Raw genomic sequence first — 18,163 nt, forward strand, 5'->3', positions numbered from 1 at the left:
TGGCTATGACCAACTTGAAAATAAAAGTTTATGTTACTTAAAAAAAGAAAAGAAAATTCCAATGAACGTTTCAATAGGAAATATAAGATTTCTAATGAAAAATGTTAAAGAAATAATTTTTAAGTTTAACTCAGCCTAAAAAATAAGTTCAAAATATTAGGATCGTTCAAACCATGTTTAAGAGACCACCCACTCCATAAATCATACGTGTGTGACTCTTCTCAAAAAATCTGTCAAAAATATTTCTGACAAGAAACTTTTTGATGGATCTTTCAAAATTCTATCGAAAATTCATATTTTTTTAAAAAGTAGTACTGTCATATATTTATAAGAAGAGAGAAAACAAAAGAACATGCAAAAACATAATGTCGATACTTTATATATACTTAACTGACATGTTGAAAGATTCCTTTAATTTCTTAAATTTCATATTTCAATCGAACACCTCCACAATTAATTTAAATAAAACGCAACAAATACTTGTTCTTGAATTCACAGATATAAAAAGTTGTCTTAGAGAAATATATAGAAGTTTGTTAGAAAGCATTTTCATAAAACTCCTTTTAATAGTGAAAAGTTTGTTTAGAGAAGTGTTTAAATGAACACTCCCATTATACGTAATAAAATAAGATAGTGGAATCCATAGGTAATTAAAGGATGTGTCTAGTATGAAAAAAAAAACATTTCCAATTTTTTTTTCATATTTTGGTCAAAATTTTTAGAGAATATTTTTTCTAGAAAAATTAATTTCTCAAAAATAAAAAAATAACCTTCTGATCAGCGGTGGTAGGTATTTCTCGGGGCGTATTCCAATTTTTCACCAAGGGAAGCGATTGCAGCGAAGAATCTGAAACGAAGCACTTCGTTTATTGCGAATTTAAAATTTTCACCAAGGAGGTTCGAAAAATAGTGCCTAAAATCTAAACTTGGAACATCACGGTAAATTTTAAACCCCCTAAACTACTGAATCACCTGCTTGTCTTATGTTTAGGACATTTAAATTTATATATACATACCAACATGGGTTGTGGTGCACTGGTGGGAGTGCTTCACCCTTAACCAGAGGTTTCGGGTTTGAGCCCTGGGTATGGAGAAAATCCTATTGGGAGCGCCACCACCCCCGAATGGACCTTGCAGAGCGCGATCCGGATTTAGTCGGAGCTCTAATGTGAGCTCCAGACACCGGTTGGGAAACCAAAAAAAATAATCTATATATACATAAACAATTTTTTAAAATATGATCTTATACATACAATATAATTTTTTGTCGAGGGGGTTCATGTGAACACCCTCGTGCCTTCCTAGATCCGCCCTTAATTATATATCGATAATATTTTTTCAGTTACGTATCAAACACAAGAAAATAAATAAACCCCGATTTTTTTTTGGAAAATATTTTCCTACCTACCAAGCACACCTAAATTGGATGACACATAGACGTGTGCCTAAATCACTTTAACATTTCTTGTACCCTATAAATATACTACTCAAGTGAGAAGTTTGTTATAAATTACACAAAGCAATTAAAACAATATAAGCATTTCTTCATCAATCAATCATATAGTTTTTTTAATTAGAAAAATAATGTCATCAAATTCAAAAGAATGTTTAATGAAGAATTTAAAGAGATCAAAGCCATATTTGGCTGTAATTTTCTTGCAATTTGGATTTGGAGGGTCAGCCATAATAGCTAAAACTGCATTAAATAATGGGATGAGCCATTATACTTTTGCTGTCTATAGAAATCTCTTTGCTGCTGTTGTATTTGCTCCTTTTGCTGCTCTTCTTGAAAGGTAATAATCTTTAATTTAGTNCCCCCCCCCCCCCCCCAAAACTTAAACACGAAGCAGTGACGGATTCAAAATTTAGATACTATGTTGTTTTGGGTAGGGGAGGAGGTGTGGAGCTATGCTAATTAGTTATGTACCTAGCCATATTATTGAACACTCTTCGTTGAAAAATTATGAATATATGTATACTTAGAAGTCGTGTGATCGGTTGAATAACATTATTCGTTGGAAAATAATAATTTGTGTATATAGGTGGAAATATTACTTTTTTTTTCTTTTTCATATATATTAAATTTTGAAAACCCCTTATTAATTTTTTTTGGCTTCGCCAATGGTCTTGAGTTGAAAGATCGCGATATATACACACGTACTAATTATAAAAATAAATCAGTGACGAATTTAAAATTTGGATATGCATGTGTGTTTTGAGCAAGGGGCTAAATACTCGTAACGAAGGGCTTGTTGGAAAATAATACTACAAGTATATAAGTCAAATATTACTTTTTATATGTACTTATTAAATCTCGAATAACTCTAATGTTTTTACTGACTTCGCCACTTATATATTAGTTTATTTAGATGGAGTATTTGGTTTAATTAATCAATTTCATCTCTTGTTGTTTTTTTAACATATATACAGGAAAATAAGGCCCAAAATGACTCTATCCATCTTCTGGAAGATTATGTTGCTGGGCTTATTGGAGTAAATATCCCTGATATACACTATCAATATACATAATTATTTTTTCTTGATTTAATTTAATATTTTGATCTAAGATTTTTTTAAATTAAATTATTTTTTTGCAGGCCTGTTATAGACCAAAATTTATATTATGCAGGGATGAAATATACCACTGCTACTTTTGCAACTGCAATGTGTAATGTTCTTCCAGCCATCACCTTTTTATTAGCCTGGATACTAAGGTAATTAATCAATAGGCTATTTTTGCAAATTAATTAGTTTGTCACGTGATAGATACTAAAAAAAATAATTAAAAAGAAAGTACTTTGTCCCTATCAAATTAAAAAAAAAAAAAAAAAAAAAATAAAAAATAAAAATAAAATATATATATATATATATATATATATATATATATGTAGGTTTGTGGATCAGGTCATTTCCAATGTTATGGGATAATTTTATTACTATTATTTATTTATTTTTTAAAAAATGATAGTGCAAAAGTATTTTTTTTCAGTTATCAAGTCGTCCGTGGCACAACTAAAAATTTATATAAGAGAATTCAAAAATATCATGTTTAGCTAAGATCTAGCTAAGTTAATCTGTTTTTCTCTTAAACTTTATGCTCAATCAATATGACATATAAACTAGAACAATGAAAATACACAAACTCATGTGTACTACCGGTCTTACTGTTAAATGTTACTATATAATATTATACTGTCAGTGAATATGAGTTAATTCTCGAGAAATGATGGATAGATTTTATTGTAGGCTTGAAAATGTGAATGTATGGAAAGTAGGTAGCCAAGCAAAAATAATTGGGACAATAATAACACTTGGAGGTGCAACAATTATGACCCTTGTTGGAGGCCCAACAATTGGATTGCCATGGACCAAACATCATAACAATGTTCCTACTACTACTAATGTTGTTTCTCCCAATGAACTCAATCCTCTTAAAGGTGCCATCTTCATTACTGCTGGTTGTTTCTGTTGGGCCTTCTTCTACAATCTTCAGGTAATGCTCTCGTAAAGTTACTGTCATGTGATTAAGAGGTTACATGTCTGACTTGTGAAAACAGTCTCTTGGAGAAAATGCACAAGGCTATGTACAATATAATAGACCTTTGTGGTTTGATTCTGACCTGATCCTGTGCATGACGGACAATTCAATTTTTATATTTCTATTAACTTTATAGTTATTAAGGGTATTTTCGTAAGAAAACAATTTATTCTTAGAAATTATGCACTGTGTGTTGTTTTTTAACATAACAAACCAAACATTCACTAAGAAATAATACCAGAATAAAAAAATCTCAGCAGAATTAATCTCATCATTAAATATCTTCAAAACAAACAATATAAAGCTACTGGCATGTGATCAGAAGGTTAAGAGTTCGAACTCTGAAGACAGTCTCTTGCAGAAATGCAAGATATATAAGGCTACATATAATATAGATCCTTATGTTCCGACCCTTTCCTAGATCCCGTGCATAGCAAATAATTCGATTTTTTAAATATTTCTTCAGTATAATAATATTTTTTATTTTAACAGGCAATTACATTGAAGAATTATCAAGCAGGAATGTCACTTACTTCTTTAATATGTATGTCTGGGACTCTACAAGGCACTGCACTAACTCTTTTGGTTCAAAGGGGCAATTTTGGAATTTGGTCTATTCACTGGGGCTCCAGTTTATTCTATGCATCACTTTACTGTGTAAGTCTAAAAAAAAATCTTAATTAATTCTCTTTTTTAAATTATATTTACTAAGTTTTAAGTTATATATATAAATATATATCGTTAGTGTAAGAAATGTTAATACAAATTTTACTTTTAAAAAGATTTATCTGTAGATCTCTTTCGAATGATTTAATAATGTATTTTTTTATTTTTATCATAACGATATATATATAACTTAAACTCGTACGGTATTATTGATGCAGGGAATTGTTAATTCAGGGATTGGCTATTATGTTTCTGGATTAATAATGAATGAGAAAGGACCAGTTTTTGTGACAGCTTTTAATCCTCTAAATATGGTTATTGTTGCAATTTTGGGTTCATTTATTTTATCTGAGCAGCTCAACATGGGAAGGTAATTTAAATACTTATTTCCCTATTTATTTTTTATTTTTATAAATTTAAATTATATATACCAATATAAAAAAAATGTTTGTTTAATGTTACTAGATATTATTTCAATTATTAGTACAAAGTGAAGTTATTCTAATTTTTTTTTTTTGCTGATTTTAATTAATGTAGGGTTGTGGGAGCTGCTGTAATTGTTGTTGGATTATACCTAGTAATATGGGGTACTAGCAAGGACAAAATTTCAACAAAAATAGTGAGAACCAATATTGAAAATGTTGAATCAAATAATGATAAAGAATTAGCAGAGATTAAATCTTCAAACCAGTTAGTGATTGGAGATGAATCTGTTTAATTAAGAGAAGATTAAAAAAAGTTATGGATTTATGGTTATGTCTTAATTGGTACAAGCTTGAGGGTTTAATGTTTATTCACATTAATATGTAACTCAAGGATGTGACATATTTTAAGTGTTAATTTAGCTATGTAATTGATGCTTAAAAATATGCGCAGCAACTTTTTGCAAGATTTGAAGTATCTATTAAATAAGAGCATTGTACCATTTCTTTAGGTACTTAATTGAGTTTATTATAATTTGAATGTCTAAATATAATTTATTGCAAAATCATACTCTGTTGATAGTGTCCTTATCCCTTAATCATCAAGCTATCCTCGGATTCTTAACTGAGATTGCAAAGCCATAATAATGATATCTAAATCAACTTACGTACACTTCAACCTATTTTGCGAGATACCTTCTACCTACTATTCTATTTCCCTTTGTCATTTAGATCCTATCAACAAAGTTAAAAATCATGAAATTGAATTGAGTAAGCAAATCAAATTTTACTCGATTTGGTACATTTAAACTATTAAATAAATATCTTCCTCCACTCATTTACTATTTCACCAAATACTTTCACTTTCCACCAACACAGATATCGACTAACTTTTCTCGCCAATATTTCATTAGATTTCCATGATTAGATCTAATGATGTTTTAAGGCTTAAGCCATAATACATCCATAATGTATAGCTTATAGAGCTATAACCACACAATCAACAACTATATATCTGTCCCAACCACTTGTAGCCAAATATTACAATAATCAGGAACTTCAGAAAGAATAATGTTCAAAAACCAAAATACAAAGTTATATTTTTTAAAAGAGAAAAAGAGCTTCAATTAGCATGTTTAGCGGTCACGGTCATGAAAATATAATAAAAACACAACACCATCTGCTAGAGTTATCTATATAAAGTTAAAAACGAATTTGTAGTTGCAAAATAAGAGCACAGAGTTTTAAGACATCTAATTAAAATTTGACTTTAGTTCACTGACTATTCATTGAGCTGCCCCTTCCTTGACCAGGACAAGATTGATCAGCAGATCAAAATGGTTTTGCTGCTTCATTTTTTGCAAGATGATATTCTCTAGCACTTTGTAAGTACTCTGGATAGAAGACCAATAAATGAGTTTGTTAGAATACTAATAAATAACAAAAGATTATGATTATAAGGGTGCATTCATGGAAAAACAAAGTATTCACCATTGAAGGTTTGAAAATTTTCCGGATTGATTGGAGAACCAACGATTTTTTGAATTACGTCAAAGAGCATTTCCGAAGGGGTCTTCTTCAACTTTCGAACAACAACATGAATTGTCCTCCCGCTATCAAAGTAAATATGACTGTTAGCATGATGGCTCTTGCAACCAACATGCCTCTCAAATTCCGTAGCACTTAGACAATTCTTCATCTACATAAGACATATAATGCCCCATTAGACGTGAAGAAAATTCGCGAAAACAAATAATAGAAGAGTGAAAGAAAATCTTGCCTCGGATAACTTGCAGTTATAGCAGCTACATAGGTAACCATTCCCTTTAATAACTCCCATAAGAGATTTCTACACCATAAAAAAACATACTTAGAACCAAAAATATCGAAACCTCAAAGAAGAATTCAAGAATCAAAACTTGCCTCCGATGACATTGAGATATACTTCACGGGCACTCCATCAAGTAAACCACTTGACAATAAACTTTTTACATTGGTAGGAAAAGTGTTCTGCACTTTCTTCTTGGAGTCAACACCAATATCCTTATCATGATTCACAGGGTTTTTTCCCTTTCCAGAGTTGTCCCCCCATAGAAATGACTTTTCCTTTTCCATGTTCGAGAGATGTAGCATTTATGCTATTGGTGTTAGATATGTTCGTGCATGCATCTGTTGAAATTGGTTTATCACTGACACACTGCACGACTTGTTTCTTATTAGAGAATAACTCTCTTTCTGAAGCATCCATAGCACACTTCTTTTCGATCTCAACATAAGTCCCTCTACCCTTCTCTCCATCAGCTAGAGCATCAACATCTTTTAGCATCTCAAGGCCCTTGTTCTCGAAAGACTGGAAAGATCATAAAACAGTTGTTGAAGAGTGGAAAAGAGATTATTAAGGCTATTTGAGTTTCACCAAAATCTTTTTTAGGAGAAGGCATATAGAGGCATAAATGATTCAGAGTCAATAGTTAAAAATAAACCTAAAATATCTTTTTTTTTGAGTTTCATATATCAACTCTCAGGCTGTGTGTGAGTTTTCTACCTAAACTATTACCAACTATTTATCAAAACACACGTCAAATATTAATTATTCATTTTTCGTACCTGAACTATCACCATCATTCAGGTAGTAAAAAGGAATAATTAATAGTTGATGTGTGTTTCAATAATAGTTGGTGATAATTTAGGCAGGAAAATCGCACATATGATAATTCAGGTTTGAAACACAAAAAAATATATACTTTAGACGTGTTTTTGACCCTTCACTCAAAAATTCATGTTATTTTGGAAAATATTTTCTACTTCAATTGTATATGGAGATCCATATGCTTGCTATGGAGATAAAATTCTTCACCAAACATAGTCGAGAGAGAATGTCTACTATATGCTTCCTCCACATACAATAGCAGTAGAACAATCAAGATGTGTATAAGCAAAACTTTCTGAGAATCTTACTTTTTCTCTCACAGATGACTTTGATTTTTAAAGACGCTAATATCAGTGTAAAAATTTATAAATAATGAAAGAACTATAAAAGCAAAAATCAAATTTCTCCATCAATCACTACCTTAACATATGTCATCCCCCACCCCCTCAATTCTCATGAGATTAAGATTCTTCATATGTATAAGCGGCAAAGTTAAACTAAAATAATCATTAAATAAATAAAGAAATTAATGAAAAATGATTATTCCATTAGGATATTTCATTTACTTTTTTCTAATGAATCTTCCAATGTGGAAAATTTTATCTTTCTTTATTAATTTTCCCTTATCATCTTCATTAATTACGATTTTGACCAACTCTTTCAAGTTAAGTTCGTCATCAATAATTTTTTTTCCCTTTCTTCTTAGTGTTTGAAGAAAGAAAATCATCTCGTGAAATTCAATATGCGAGGAGATGTCATTGTATTAAAATGATATCTTTCTATGCACCAACGACATGTCCTCGCATACCAATTTCATGTGATGATTTACTTTCGTTAGTCATTAGAAAGAAAGGGAGAGGAAAGTTAATCTTATATATACCACAAAGAAAAAGATCAAAGTGCACATCCAAGATTGAAAAAATAACATAGATCAAAGCAAGAGTATTCTTACAAAATTTTAAAATGTTGTTGAAACAAAAATTACATACTTGTTGAAATAATTCTAGTCGAAAATTTTACCATTTTCAACTATTTCAGATGTAGTCCTCCAACAACGAATAATAGCTATCGAACTCTAGCAATGCTAAAATCTCCCACTTCAAAATCAAAGCAAAAAATGCACATAAAATAATTAGAATATACTATGAGAATCTGAAAAAAAGAAGTTAAAAAGAGAAAATCTCTCTCCCCATTTGAAAAGTCAATTATGAAAAATAACGCCAAACAGAACACCAAATATATTGAAGGTTAAAAATAAATAAATAAATAAATAAATAAATAAATAAATAAATCCCATTTAGGTAGATTTACTAATTTCTAAACCATTGCTAACATTAACAACAACAACAAAAAAAAATAATCAAAATCATCACTAAAATCATTTGTTTAAAATGATAAACAAAAAAATGTTTTCCCTTTTCTCATTTTTAAACATTTAAACGAGAAAGTTCATATGATTTAACAATAAAAATCAGGTTACACCTTCGTAAAATGGAAGATGATCACAATTCACAAGTGAATTCTACACGATGAATGCCAACGAAATCGATGAACAAATTGAAATGATTGAGTTTTTTTTCAAGCAGTTCACCTCATGTTGCAGCTCGCTAGTGAATTCTCCGAGATGAATTCAACGAAATTAGTTAGAGAGTGTTTCAAGTTTAATGTTTTTTTTGCTAGAGAGAAAGAGAAAGCCTAGATGTGTATATATATACTAGTGTGACGAGTGATTCTATACATCATGATTTACGAAATATAGTATGTTGAGTTGGATTGACTATGTTATGTCATGTGAGTCTTATTAATCTGAGGATAGGTTATCTCAGACTTGCCAATCAAACAAAAAAAATAAGTGGCACTATAATTTAATCTCATAACTATTTGATATTATCCTTCACATCAAACGACCCTTAATAGTTTATTGGGATCCGCTAAAATGAATAAAAAGGTAAAAATAATTATTTTTTAAAACTTTCTAGTCAAAGATTAGTTAATAAGAAATTATCCATGTTTATGTTTGTTTTATCCTAAATTACTTGACCAATGGGAATTTAAATTTTTTCACCATTAATAGTTTTAAGATTTAGTAAATAATTTCCTTTTCATATATGTCAAAATTATCATAAATTGCTTGATCACACTAATTTGAGAATTTAAATTTTATTTATTAACAATATGAAAAGCATTTACATGGTCAAATATTTTGAGATTTCTATTTTTATTTTTATTTTTAATAAAACGCCGCAAGACACTGTCTAATGGTATAAATTTGCGAAATAAAAACTTTGAAATTTCAACAATGGAGACACCTAAACTTGATTTTGAAACGATATTATTAATAGATTATTAATTATTAGAGAAACTCATAAATAAATAAATGAAATTTAAACATAAAAGGCTTAAGGTTCTAATAATGTAACAATATTTTGATTAAAAAAAGTATGTGTGTCCGATACTCACACCAAATCAGCAGATACATGACACATATCAAAACTTACACTTTGATTATTAAATATTATAGTCAAAGATTAGTAAGAATGAAGTTATTCATATAAATACTTATTTTGTACTAAATTATTTGATTACACTTATTTTTCAAATTTACATTCAAATTCAATTTTCTTCATTAAGTTTTTAAAGATATAGTATTTTTTTCCATAAATGCTCATTTTATCTTAAATAGCTTGTCACGCTTGATTTCATATTTTTAAATTTTCTTCACTTAACAATTTTTAGATTTAGTAAATAATTTTTTTCTTTCATATATGCTCATTTATCCTAAACTAGTGTTTGGCTCTCCTACAACCATATACTTGTAGTGTAACTCAAATATGCTACTCGTTCATTAGTTTAATTATGCATATATTTTTTCTCTTCAATATGTGCATTCCTAATAGACCTCTGGTCTCAAAAAATGACAGTAGAGTGAAATTTGTAAACACATCACCGGTGGATATAGTGGAAGTTACTCCACTATAACGTCCTTTGACTATGTGTGCTTTTCTAGTAAAGCAAATTTGTTGATTTTAAATGTGAATTTGTGTTTTTAGTCAAACTTTTACTCTTTGCACTAGTGTTGGAAGATTTTGTTAAGATTTATTTGTGAGGTTTTAATTCAAGTACGCCAATCGCAAAAAAACATGAATCAACTATATAAAATCATTCGATAAGATATTGTTGAATCGCTAGCACTAATAATATTTTTTTTTGGCATAATCCATCGTTAAATAAGATTAACAATATTTTTTCCTATAAGCGATAAAAATTTGATTTTTGTTTATTCTTAGAGATTTCAATTATATTATTCTAATTTTTTTTTTTGCTGATTTTAATTAAGTAGGGCTGTGGGAGCTGCTGTTATTGTTGTTGGATTATATCTAGTAATATGGGGTACCAGCAAGGAGAAAAAAAAAACCAAAATAGTGAGCACCAATGAAAATGTTGAATCAAATAATGATAAAGAATTAGCAGAGAATTAATTTAAATATCCAAATATAATTTATTGTAAAATCATACTCTTTTGATAGTATTCTTATCCCTTAATCATTAGGCTACTCTCGAATTCTTCCTAAAAGATTGTCGGTATCAAAATTATAATAATGATATCAAAATCAACTTACGTACACTTCAACCTATTTTACGAAATACCTTCTACCTACTATTATTTCCCTTTTTCATTTTGATCCTATCAACAATTGGACATTGTTTACAAATTTAAACTACTCAGGGGATGAAAATGAAATAGTATTTATATGTTAATCAAATACAATTTAAAAGTTTTTGAAGCTTCATTTACGAAGGTTTGACAGAATTAAATCTTTATTACTATGTTTCCATAATATAAAGTTAAAAATCACGAAATTGAGTTGAGTAAGCAGATCATTTTTTACTCTATTTGGTACACCTCGGCTATTCAATATCATATCTTCCTTTCACCAAATACTTTCACTTTCCACCAACACATATATCGACTAACTTTTCCATTAGATCTAATGATATTTTAAACCATAATGTATAGCTTATAGAGCGATAACCATACTATCAAAAACTATCTTCCCTAGTCACTCATTTGTAGCCAAAACAATTAATATCAAAAAAATTAGGAACTTCAGAAAGAATAATGTTCAAAAGCCAAAATACGAAGTTAATTTTATAAAAAAGAAAAAAAAGAGCTTCAAATAGCATGTTGAGCGGTCACGGTCATGAAAATCTAAAACACAATACCATCTGCTAGAATTGTCTAGAAAATAAAAAACGGGTTTGTAGTTGCAAAATAAGAGCACACAATTTTAAGACCTTTAATTAAAATTTGACTTTAGTTCACTGACTAATCGTTGAGCTGCCCTTTCATTGAGCAGGAGCACAAGATCGATCAGCAAATCAAACTGGTTTTGCCGCTTCATTTTTTGCAAGATGATATTCTCTACCACTTTGTAAGTACTCTGGATACAAGACCAATAAATGAGTTTGTTAGAATATAGATAAATAACAAACGATTATGACTATAAGGGTGCATTCATGGAGAAACAAAGTATTTACCATTGAAGGTTTGAAAATTTTTGGGGTTGATTGGAGAACCAACGATGTTTTGAATTACTTCAAAGAGCATTTCCAGAGGGGTCTTCTTCAACTTTTGGACAACAGTATGAATTGTCTTCCCGCTATCAAAGTAAATATGACTGTTAGCATGACCGCTTTTGCAACCAGCATGCCTCTCAAATTCCGAAGCACTTAGATAATTCTTCTTCTACATAAGACATAATACCCCATTAGACATGGAAAAAATTCGCGAGAACAAATAGTAGAAGAGTAAAAGAAAATGTTGCCTCTGATAACTTGCAGTTATCGCAGCTACATAGGTAACCATTCCCTTCAATAACTCCTATAAGAGATTTCTGCACCATAAAAAAACATACTTGGAACCAAAAATATTGAAACCTCAAAGAAGAATTCAAGAATCAAAACTTACCTCCGATAACATTGAGCTATATTTCACGGGCACTCCATCAAGTAAACCACTTGACAATAAACTTTTTACATGGGCAGGGAAAGTGTTCTGCACTTTCTTCTTGGAGCCAACATCAATATCCTTATCATGATTCACGGGGTTTTTTTCCTTTCCAGAGTTGTCCCCCATTAAAATGACTTTTCCTTTTCCATGTTCGAGAGATGTAGCATTTATGCTATTGGTGTTGGATATGTTTGCGCATGCATCTGTTGAAATTAGTTTATCACTTACATACTGCACGACTTGTTTCTTATTAGAGAATAACTCTCTTTCTGAAGCATCCATAGCACGCTTCTTTTTGATCTCAACATAAGTCCCTCTACCCTTCTCTCCATTAGCTAGAGCATCAAAATCATTTAGCATCTCAGGGCCCTTATTCTCGAAAGTCTGGAAAGATCATAAAATAGTTGTTGAAGAGTGGAAAAAATATTATTAAGGCTATTCGAGTTTCAGCAAAATCTTTTCTGGGAGAAGGCATATATATAAAGGCAGAAATGTTTCAGAGTTAATAGTTAAAAATAAACGTAATTTTTTCTTCTTCTGAGTTTCATATATCAACTATTAGGTTGTGTGAGAGTTTTCTACCTAAGCTATCATCAACTATTTTTCAAAACAGACATCAAATATTAATTATTTATTTTTCGTACCTGAAATATCACCATCATCCAGGCAGTAAAAGTTAATAATTAATAATTGAGGTGTGTTTCAATAATTGTTGGTGATAGTTGAGGCAGGAAAATCGCACATATGATAGTTCAGGTTTGGAACACAAAAACATGTATACTTTAGATGTGTTTTTGACCCTTCACTCAAAATTTCATGTTATTTTGGAAAATATTTTCTACTATATGGAGATACATATGCTTGCTATGGAAATAAAATTCTTCACCAAACATAGTCGAGAGAGAATGTCTACTATATACTTCCTCCACATACAATAACGTAGAGCAATTAAGATACGTATAAGCAAAGCTTTTTGAGAACTTTATTTTTCCCTCACAGATGACTCTGATTCTTAGAGACTGTAATATCAAAAGAACTATAAAAGTAAAAATCATATTTATCCATCAATCACTACCTTAACATATGTCATTCCCCACCCCCTCAATTCTCATGCCACTTTTAACTATGTCGTATTTATGAGCTATCTTGAGAAATAATACTTCATATACAAGTTAGTAGCATTTAACATAAAAACTCTATACCTACTTAGAAAGATATAAATGACTATTTCAACCTTCTCTTATGAGATTAAGATTCTTCGCATATGTATAAGCGACGGAGTTAAGCTAAAACAATAAAAAAATAAATAAAAAAAGATTATTCCATTAGGATATTTCATTTACTTTTTTCTGATGAATTTGCCAATATGAAATTTTTTATCTTTCTTTATTAATTTCCCCTTATTATCTTCATTAATTACAGTTTTGGCCAACTCTTCCAAGTTAAGTTAGTCATCAATAACTTTTTTCCCTTTCTTCTTAGTGTCTGAAGAAAGGAAATCATCACGTGAAATTCGACATGCGAGGAGATGTCATTGCATATAAATGATACCTTTCTATGCAGTATCGACATGTCCTCGCGTACCAAATTTCATGTGATGATTTACTTTCTTTAGTCATTAGAAAGAAAGGGAGAGGAAAGTTAATCTTATATGTACCACAAAGAAAAAGATCAAAGTGCACATCCAATATTGATAAAATAACATAGATTAAAGCAAGAGCATTCTTACAAAATTTTAAAATATTATTGTTGAAATAATTTAAGTCAAAAACTTTACCATTTCCAACTATTTCAGATGCAGTCCTCCACCAACGAATAATAACTATCGAGCTCTACCAATGCTAAATTTCCACTTCAAAAATCAAAGCAAAAAATGTACATAAAATAATTAGAACATATTATGAAAATCTGAAAAAATAAAATAAAATTAAAAAGAGAGAATCTCTCTCTCCACCTGAAAAGTCAATTATGGAAAATACCGCCAAACAGAACACCAAAAATATTGAAGGTAATAAATAAATAAATAAATCCCATTCAGGTAGATTTACTAATTTCTAAATCATTGCTAACATTTACAACAACAACAACAAAAAAAAACAATCACAATCATCACTAAAATCATTTGTTTAAAATGAGTAATAAAAAAATGTTTTCCTTTTTCTCATTTTTAAACATTTAAACGAGAAAGTTCATATGATTTAACAATAAAAATCAGGTTACAACTTAATAAAATGGAAGATGATCACAATTCACAAGTGATTTCTACATGATGAATTCTAATGAAATCAATGAACAAATCGAAATGATTGAGTTTTGTTTTTTCAAGCAGCTCACCTCAATTGCAGCTCGCCAGTGAATTTTCCGAGATGAATTCCGGAGAAATTAGTTAGAGAGTGTTTCAAGTTTAATGGTTTTTTTGCTAGAGAGAAAGAGAAAGCCCAGAGGTATATATATACTAGTGTGACGAGTTATCTTATACAATTTGATTTACGAAATATAATATAATATGTTTAGCTGGATTGACTATGTTATGTCATGTGAGTCTTATTAAATCCAGGATAAGTTGTCCCCGACTTGCCAACCAAACAACAAAATAAGTGACACTATAATTTAATTCCATGACTATTTGGTGTTATCCTTCACACCAAACGACCCTTAATAGTTTATTGGAGTCCCTAAAATGAAAAAAGGGTAAAAATATTTATTTTTTTAAACTTTCTAGTCAAAGATTAGTTAATAGGAAATTATCCATGTTTATGCTTGTTTTATCCTAAATTACTTGACCATTCTTATTTTGGGAATTTAAGTTTTTTCTCCATTAATAGTTGTAAGATTTAGTAAATAATTTCCTTTTCATATATGTCAAAATTATCATAAATTGCTTGATCACACTGATTTGAGAATTTAAATTTTATTTATTAACAGTATGAAAAACATTTACATGGTCAAATATTGTTTGAGATTTATATTTCTATTTTTATTTTTAATAAAACGCCACAAGACAATGTTCAGTGGTATAAATTTGCAAAAAAAGAAAAAAGTTTGAGATTTCAACAACGGAGACACCTAAATTTGATTTTGAAATGATGTTATTAATAGATTATTAATTATTAGAGAATCTCATAAATAAATAAATGAAATTTAAACATAAAAGGCTTAAGGTTCAAATAATGTAGCAATATTTTGATTAAAAAAAGTATGTGTGTCCGATACTCGCAACAAAACAACAAATACATGACACATAAAAACTTATACTTTGATTATTCAATATTATAGTCAAAGATTATTAATAATAAAGTTATTCATATATATACTTATTTTGTCCTAAATTACTTGATCACACTTATTTTTAGAATTTACATTCAATTCAATTTTTCTTCATTAAGTTTTTGAAGATTTAGTATTTTTTTTCTTCATATGTGCTCATTTTATCTTAAATTGTTTGATCACACTTGATTTTATATTTATAAATTTTCTTCACTAACAATTTTTAGATTTAGTAAATAATTTTTTTCTTCATATATGCTCATTTATCCTAAAGTAGTGTTTGGTTCTCCTACAGCCATATACTTGTAGTGTAACTTAAATATGCTAATCATTCATTAGTATAAACATATATTTTCTCTCTTCAATATGTGCATTCCACATTGACCTCTATTATTGAGAAATGACTGTAGAGTGTAGAGTGAAATTCGCAAACACACCGCTAGTGGATATAGTGGAAGTTACTCCACTATAACGTCCCTGGCTTGACTATGTGTGCTTTTCTAGTAAACTGAGTTTATTGATTTTAAATGCGAACTTTTTTTTTTTTTGTCAAAAAGAAAAGTAATTTAGTCAAAATCATCTTTATAACGGATGAGACCCCTCTACATTACTCATCCTCTCCATTTCCCCAAAAACCTACTTGGATGATAGCCACATGTCATAATTAAGAACCAAAGGTTGAGATTTAATTACCTAACTTAAGGTCTAACTATAATTAGAATTACAAATAATTATTTATTTATTTTTTAAACAATGTCAATTTCATAATTCTAGCTAAAAATTCTCATTAATAAATATATCTATTTTTTTTCACTATTCCTATTTACTACGAGCTCTTTTTTTTTTTTTGAAAACAAATTTTTCTTTTTTGTTACAAAAATTCTGTTCCTAAAATTCTTTGGAACTCTGAGTTATAGTAAAAAATAAATAAATTAACATCATGCAGTTTTTTTTTAACTTAAAATTTGCAAATATTCTTTTTAAATTTTTTAATATCATATGTTGATTAGTTTGTGTAACGATTTCCAATAAGGCCTAAACGTTATCAGGGGTGGACTCACCTATATCACCCGTGGGTGCTCAAACACCCATTACTTTCGACTCGAGCTCTATATATACATATAGATTATTGAGAGAAATAGATAAAAACAAATTGTAAGCACCCAGAGACAACCAAAGGAGTTGTGTGCTTTGGTTAATGTTGTTTCTCTCCGATATTAAACTATCATGAGTCATGACAAAAAAAATATATATACTCCCTTCATTCCATTGTGCGCACTCTTTTTATTTTAGTCCGTTTCAGAAAAGAATGTCGCCTTACAATAATGTAATAGTGCTACTATTATTGGTTCATGCCGAGTACGATTGTGAATTCTAATAGTTTTTTTTAAAAAAAATATTAATTATAACTTGTAAAATCTCTTGACCGTAAAGTTTAAAATAGTTTTGCACTTATGATTTGTGATTGCAATAACTTTATGTTAAGGGTGATGCAACACTTTAACAATATGCATATATTTTACCTTCGGACCTTTTTTATGAGATTATATATGGATATGTTATTGTTATGGTAGAGCACCCATGAGATCAAAATCCTGGATCCGCCACTGAGCATTACTACATGACCAAAGTAAAAGACAATTTTTTTTTTTTCAAAACAAGTTGAGCTCGTTAATCAAATGGAAAATGGTGAATTTTTGAAATAAATTTATGAGATAATTTTTAGCTAGAATAGTTGGTTTGATAATTTTTTTAAAAAAAACTAAATAAGGAAATTATTTGTTCTTCTAATCATAATTAAATATTAATTTAGGTAATTAAATCTCAAGCTTTGATTCTTAATTATGACATGTATCTATCATCTAAGTAGGTACTTGGGGGAAATGGAGAGAATGAGTAATGGAGAGGAGCCTCATCCATTTATAACAGTCGTGTTTGTTACAAGATCTTTTATCTTTTATGTGATTGACTGTTATACACGTATGATAACATTTGATATTTAAATCTTATTTTCAATTATGCAACTAAAGTAAATATAAAGAATCAAGTATTCTTTTATAACTGCTCCTAATTGGTGAAATGACATGACCAAATTTGAACCTCTCATAGAGACATGATAGTCACTTATATGTGCATTTTCCTTCTAAACAAGTAAAAGGATGAAGTTGATGAACCAAAAACCCAATTACCAAAGAATCCTCCATTAACATGATTCCGTAGCTATAAACATTACCACTAGTGGACACTATTCCCTCCGAGCCATATTCTTAGAAAAGAGTTGAAGGAATGTTACTCAATTGAAAAACAACAACAATTCTACATAAATAAAGACTTGTCTTTCGTACTTCTAGAATTTGGAGAGACTTAATTATAATAAGAGAAAGTCAAAGTGAGTAATTTTTTTTTAATACATGGTGCAATGTATCCAAGAGTGCCCAATGTCTCGGTATAAGCCACGGACTTGCTTATCGCTAAAATTTTAGAGATATCAAAATCTTCATCCAAAAGAACGTTGGATGGCTTTAGGTTGTAATGAGCTATCAAAGTGTTATGACCATATAAAAGTTGTCATATAAAAGTTATTCCGGAAAGACTGGAAAGATAAAATA

General features: G+C 29.5%; 1 protein-coding gene across 1 annotated transcript; it reads left to right on the top strand.

Moving 5' to 3' along the window:
- Positions 1 to 1,516: 1,516 nt before the first annotated feature.
- LOC125854633 (WAT1-related protein At2g39510-like) lies at positions 1,517 to 5,066 on the top strand. The gene is made up of 7 exons (XM_049534220.1): positions 1,517 to 1,793; positions 2,431 to 2,493; positions 2,598 to 2,714; positions 3,247 to 3,493; positions 4,031 to 4,195; positions 4,423 to 4,574; positions 4,742 to 5,066. The coding sequence occupies exons 1-7, from the start codon at positions 1,585 to 1,587 to the stop codon at positions 4,920 to 4,922; spliced, it is 1,134 nt and encodes a 377-aa protein (XP_049390177.1). The 5' UTR covers positions 1,517 to 1,584; the 3' UTR covers positions 4,923 to 5,066.
- The last annotated feature ends 13,097 nt before the right edge of the window (positions 5,067 to 18,163 follow it).

The sequence above is a fragment of the Solanum stenotomum genome, chromosome 2 (assembly GCF_019186545.1).
Source record: "Solanum stenotomum isolate F172 chromosome 2, ASM1918654v1, whole genome shotgun sequence".
NCBI lineage: Eukaryota > Viridiplantae > Streptophyta > Magnoliopsida > Solanales > Solanaceae > Solanum > Solanum stenotomum.

What these genes read in the sequence shown, in the direction of transcription:
- LOC125854633 (XM_049534220.1), top strand. Translation starts at nt 1,585, where the DNA reads ATGTCATCAAATTCAAAAGAATGTTTAATGAAGAATTTAAAGAGATCA. An exon ending in ATGTTGCTGGGCTTATTGGA is followed by an intron (nt 2,494 to 2,597) that starts GTAAATATCCCT and finishes ATTTTTTTGCAG; the next exon opens with GCCTGTTATAGACCAAAATT. An exon ending in TCTATGCATCACTTTACTGT is followed by an intron (nt 4,196 to 4,422) that starts GTAAGTCTAAAA and finishes TTATTGATGCAG; the next exon opens with GGAATTGTTAATTCAGGGAT.